The sequence below is a fragment of the Silurus aristotelis genome, assembly GCF_946808225.1.
Source record: "Silurus aristotelis genome assembly, chromosome: 5".
In the NCBI taxonomy this organism is placed as follows: Eukaryota; Metazoa; Chordata; class Actinopteri; order Siluriformes; family Siluridae; genus Silurus; species Silurus aristotelis.
Window position 1 is genome coordinate 33,125,726 of NC_139578.1, and position 5,000 is coordinate 33,130,725.

At 45.6% G+C, this 5,000-nt stretch overlaps 1 protein-coding gene across 1 annotated transcript in view; it reads left to right on the top strand.

Annotated features, from left to right (window-relative positions):
- Nucleotides 1-5,000, top strand: part of tbc1d14 (TBC1 domain family, member 14) — a 45,301-nt gene that overhangs the window by 6,460 nt on the left and 33,841 nt on the right. The window contains exons 3-4 of the mRNA XM_083540977.1: nucleotides 3,630-3,818; nucleotides 4,634-5,000. The exon at nucleotides 4,634-5,000 is cut by the window's right edge and continues 21 nt beyond it. Coding sequence (XP_083397103.1) covers nucleotides 3,630-3,818; nucleotides 4,634-5,000 — 556 coding nt within the window. The remainder of the gene's footprint in view (nucleotides 1-3,629; nucleotides 3,819-4,633) is intronic.

The window sequence follows — 5,000 nt, forward strand, 5'->3', positions numbered from 1 at the left end:
GTGTGTATGGATGTGATGTGTGTGTGTGTGTGTGTGTGGGGTATAATGAGTGTATATGTATGTGACAAGTGTGTGTGTGTGTGTGTGTGTGTGTTATAGTAAGTGTGTATGAATGGGACTGGTGTGTGTGTGTGTTGTTGTGAATGGATATGCATGTGAGACAGGTTTGTGAGTGTGTATACATGGGGTGTGTGTGTGTGTGTGTGTGTGTGTGTGTAATATATATATATTGTATATATATATATTGTATATATATTGTATATATTGTATATATTGTACTATATATGTATAGTGTGTTAATTGTGTGTATGTGTGTGAGCCTGATGTGTACGTCGTGTGTGTACAGTGTGAGTACATGGTGTATGTGTTGTGTGTGTGTGTGTACAGTGTAAGTACATGGTGTATGTGTTGTGTGTGTGTACAGTGTGAGAACATGGTGTATGTGTTGTGTGTGTGCACAGTGTGAGTACATGGTGTATGTGTTGTGTGTGTGTGCACAGTGTGAGTACATGGTGTATGTGTTGTGTGTGTGTGTGTGTGTGTGTGTATACAGTGTGAGTACATGGTGTGTGTGTGTGTGTGTGTGTGTGTGTGTACAGTGTGAGTACATGGTGTATGTGTCGTGTGTGTACAGTGTGAGTACATGGTGTATGTGTTGTGTGTGTGTGTGTGTGTGTGTGTGTGTGTACAGTGTGAGTACATGGTGTGTGTGTGTGTGTGTGTGTGTGTACAGTGTGAGTACATGGTGTGTGTGTGTGTGTGTGTGTGTACAGTGTGAGTACATGGTGTATGTGTTGGGTGTGTACAGTGTGAGTACATGGTGTATGTGTATGTCGTGTGTGTACAGTGTGAGTACATGGTGTATGTGTATGTCGTGTGTGTACAGTGTGAGTACATGGTGTGTGTGTACAGTGTGAGTACATGGTGTGTGTGTGTGTGTGTGTGTGTGTGTGTGTGTGTGTGTGTGTGTGTGAGTACATGGTGTGTGTGTGTGTGTGTGTGTGTGTGTGTACAGTGTGAGTACATGGTGTGTGTGTGTGTGTGTGTGTGTGTGTACAGTGTGAGTACATGGTGTGTGTGTGTGTGTACAGTGTGAGTACATGGTGTATGTGTTGTGTGTGTACAGTGTGAGTACATGGTGTGTGTGTGTGTGTGTGTGTGTGTACAGTGTGAGTACATGGTGTATGTGTTGTGTGTGTGTGTGTGTGTGTGTGTGTGTGTGTGTGTGTGTGTGTATACAGTGTGAGTACATGGTGTATGTGTTGTGTGTATGTCGTGTGTGTACAGTGTGAGTACATGGTGTATGTGTTGTTTGTATGTTGTGTTAGTACATGATGTATGTGTTGTGTGTGTGTGTCTGTGTGTGTGTACAGTGTGAGTACATGGTGTATGTGTTGGGTGTGTACAGTGTGAGTACATGGTGTATGTGTATGTCGTGTGTGTACAGTGTGAGTACATGGTGTGTGTGTACAGTGTGAGTACATGGTGTGTGTGTGTGTGTACAGTGTGAGTACATGGTGTGTGTGTGTGTACAGTGTGAGTACATGGTGTATGTGTCGTGTGTGTACAGTGTGAGTACATGGTGTATGTGTTGTGTGTATGTCGTGTGTGTACAGTGTGAGTACATGGTGTATGTGTTGGGTGTGTACAGTGTGAGTACATGGTGTATGTGTTGGGTGTGTACAGTGTGAGTACATGGTGTGTGTCGTGTGTGTACAGTGTGAGTACATGGTGTGTGTGTGTGTGTGTCGTGTGTGTACAGTGTGAGTACATGGTGTATGTGTTGTGTGTATGTCGTGTGTGTACAGTGTGAGTACATGGTGTATGTGTTGGGTGTGTACAGTGTGAGTACATGGTGTGTGTGTACAGTGTGAGTACATGGTGTATGTGTTGTGTGTGTACAGTGTGAGTACATGGTGTGTGTGTGTGTGTGTGTGTGTGTGTGTGTGTGTGTGTGTGTACAGTGTCAGTACATGGTGTGTGTGTGTGTGTGTGTGTTGTGTGTGTGTGTGTACAGTGTGAGTACATGGTGTATGTGTTGTGTGTGTACAGTGTGAGTACATGGTGTATGTGTCGTGTGTGTACAGTGTGAGTACATGGTGTATGTGTCGTGTGTGTACAGTGTGAGAACATGGTGTATGTGTTGTGTGTGTACAGTGTGAGTACATGGTGTATGTGTCGTGTGAGTATATGGTGTATGTGTTGTGTGTGTACAGTGTGAGTACATGGTGTATGTGTCGTGTGTGTACATGGTGTATATGTTGTGTTGTGTGTGTGTATGTACAGTGTAAGTACATGGTGTATGTGTTGTGTGTGTGTGTGTGTGTGTATGTACAGTGTAAGTACATGGTGTATGTGTTGTGTGTGTGTGTGTGTGTGTACAGTGTGAGTACGTGTTGTGTGTGTGTGTGTGTGTGTGTGTACAGAGTGAGCACATGGTGTTTGTGTTGTGTGTGTACAGTGTGAGTACATGGTGAATGTGTTGTGTGTGTGTGTACAGTGTGAGTACATGGTGTATGTGTTGTGTGTGTGTGTGTACAGTTTGAGTACATGGTGAATGTGTTGTGTGTGTTGTGTGTGTACAGTGTGAGTACATGGTGTATGTGTTGTGTGTGTGTGTACAGTGTGAGTACATGGTGTATGTGTCGTGTGAGTACATAGTGTATGTGTCGTGTGTGTGTGTGTGTGTACAGTGTGAGTACATGGTGTATGTGTTGTGTGTGTGTGTGTGTGTGTGTGTACAGTGTGAGCACATGGTGTATGTGTTGTGTGTGTACAGTGTGAGTACATGGTGAATGTTTTGTGTGTGTTGTGTGTGTACAGTGTGAGTACATGGTGAATGTGTTGTGTGTGTACAGTGTGAGTACATGGTGTGTGTTGTGTGTGTACAGTGTGAGTACATGGTGAATGTGTTGTGTGTGTTGTGTGTGTGTGTACAGTGTGAGTACATGGTGTATGTGTTGTGTGTGTGTGTGTACAGTTTGAGTACATGGTGAATGTGTTGTGTGTGTTGTGTGTGTACAGTGTGAGTACATGGTGTATGTGTTGTGTGTGTGTGTACAGTGTGAGTACATGGTGTATGTGTCGTGTGAGTACATAGTGTATGTGTCGTGTGTGTGTGTGTGTGTACAGTGTGAGTACATGGTGTATGTGTTGTGTGTGTGTGTGTGTGTGTGTGTGTGTGTACAGTGTGAGCACATGGTGTATGTGTTGTGTGTGTACAGTGTGAGTACATGGTGAATGTTTTGTGTGTGTTGTGTGTGTACAGTGTGAGTACATGGTAAATGTGTTGTGTGTGTACAGTGTGAGTACATGGTGTGTGTTGTGTGTGTACAGTGTGAGTACATGGTGAATGTGTTGTGTGTGTTGTGTGTGTACAGTGTGAGTACATGGTGAATGTGTTGTGTGTGTTGTGTGTGTACAGTGTGAGTACATGGTGTGTGTTGTGTGTGTACAGTGTGAGTACATGGTGTATGTGTTGTGTGTGTACAGTGTGAGTACATGGTGTATGTGTTGTGTGTGTGTGTGTGTACAGTGTGAGTACATGGTGTATGTGTTGTGTGTATGTCGTGTGTGTACAGTGTGGGTGTGTGTATGGTGTGTGATGAAGGTGTTCTGTTTCTCTGTAGGTCTCCATGCTGGTGAGAATGGTTCTGTCTCTGGGCCAGGTGTTCCTGATCTCCTGCATGGTGTATGTGTGACCTCCACACCACTGTACTGTGGATCTCCTCGCAGCACCCCCTGTGGTGAGGAGGAGCAGGACAGCGTGGAGTCTCAGGACTCAGGAATCCCAACACTGGAGCTCAGCTCACCTGAGGGTAAAGAGCTTCATACACTATTTTCTGTGTGTGTGTGTGTGTGTGTGTGTGTGTGTGTGTGTGTGTGTGTGTACAATCCCGAGACTCTGAAGCGCTTTATCTCGTGGTAGAAGTCGGATCTGTGACGAGGTGTTGATAAAAATGAAATATTAATGAAGATGATATAGAGCTCGGGTTCCTGAGGAGAAGCTGGAGCTCAGCCAAGATCCAAGGAAGATATCTGATGGAAGTAAGCAGGAGTAATTTATTGAATGATTAGAAGCGTTATTGGGCAGAGGGCGAGTCCTGTCTCTTCCTGATGCAAAGAAATGAAGCTAATTAAGAAATTCTGCCCTTTGATTTGTTCTATTTCTTTTTGATCTATTTTGGCATCAGATCACATCCGTACTTTCCTGATGATGATTTCCTGGGACATTGTAAACTTTATATTCATGTGTAGAAGTGAACATGTGATGTGGGGATTAGTTTCTCAGGTCCCTCACCGCTCCTTGAGATCTCTTTTAGGGGACATCAGGTTATGACCTGTTGGCTCTAGTTCTTCCATTAGCAGAGCTTATGAAGGTTGGTACCCTTAGTAGGGTTGAGGTTCAGAGCTCTTTGGCAGGAGACCTTCCACTCCTAACCATGGAAAATATATCTTCATGTAGCTGTCTTGCTGGTCATGCTGGAGGAGGAAAATGTCATGCTTCACAATTCTGTGCCTCCAAATTTGGGGTAACATTTTGCTGAAGAACCGCATATGGTTGGAAAAAATAGGTGCTCCGTAAGGGTCTTTCTGTCTCTCCTCGACCGTGACTCCTGGTTTGTGTTTGCAGTGACTGACGAGTCACATGGCGCTGAAGCATCAGGTCCGAGACGGCGAGACACTCCAGCTACGCTGAAGCTAGAGACCACAGGCGAAGGCGGAGCTTCCAGCCAGGCTCCGGTCAGGGGCGGGGCTTTGACCTACCGAGACTCCACCTCCGTCTGCAGCACCTCTAGCCTGAGCACGGACTTCTCAGCGACACTGTCGCTCGGCAACGAGGACACACCCGGAGATTTCGTGGTGACGTCGGACTCGAGCGCCGTGGTCGATTTCCACGACTTTAGCGACTTCTCGGGGTTCTCTCAAGCCCCACCCATAAACAGCAAACACGGGGAGCTTGCGTGGCACGGCGAGGGAGCGCCGAGGAAGGAGAGTCC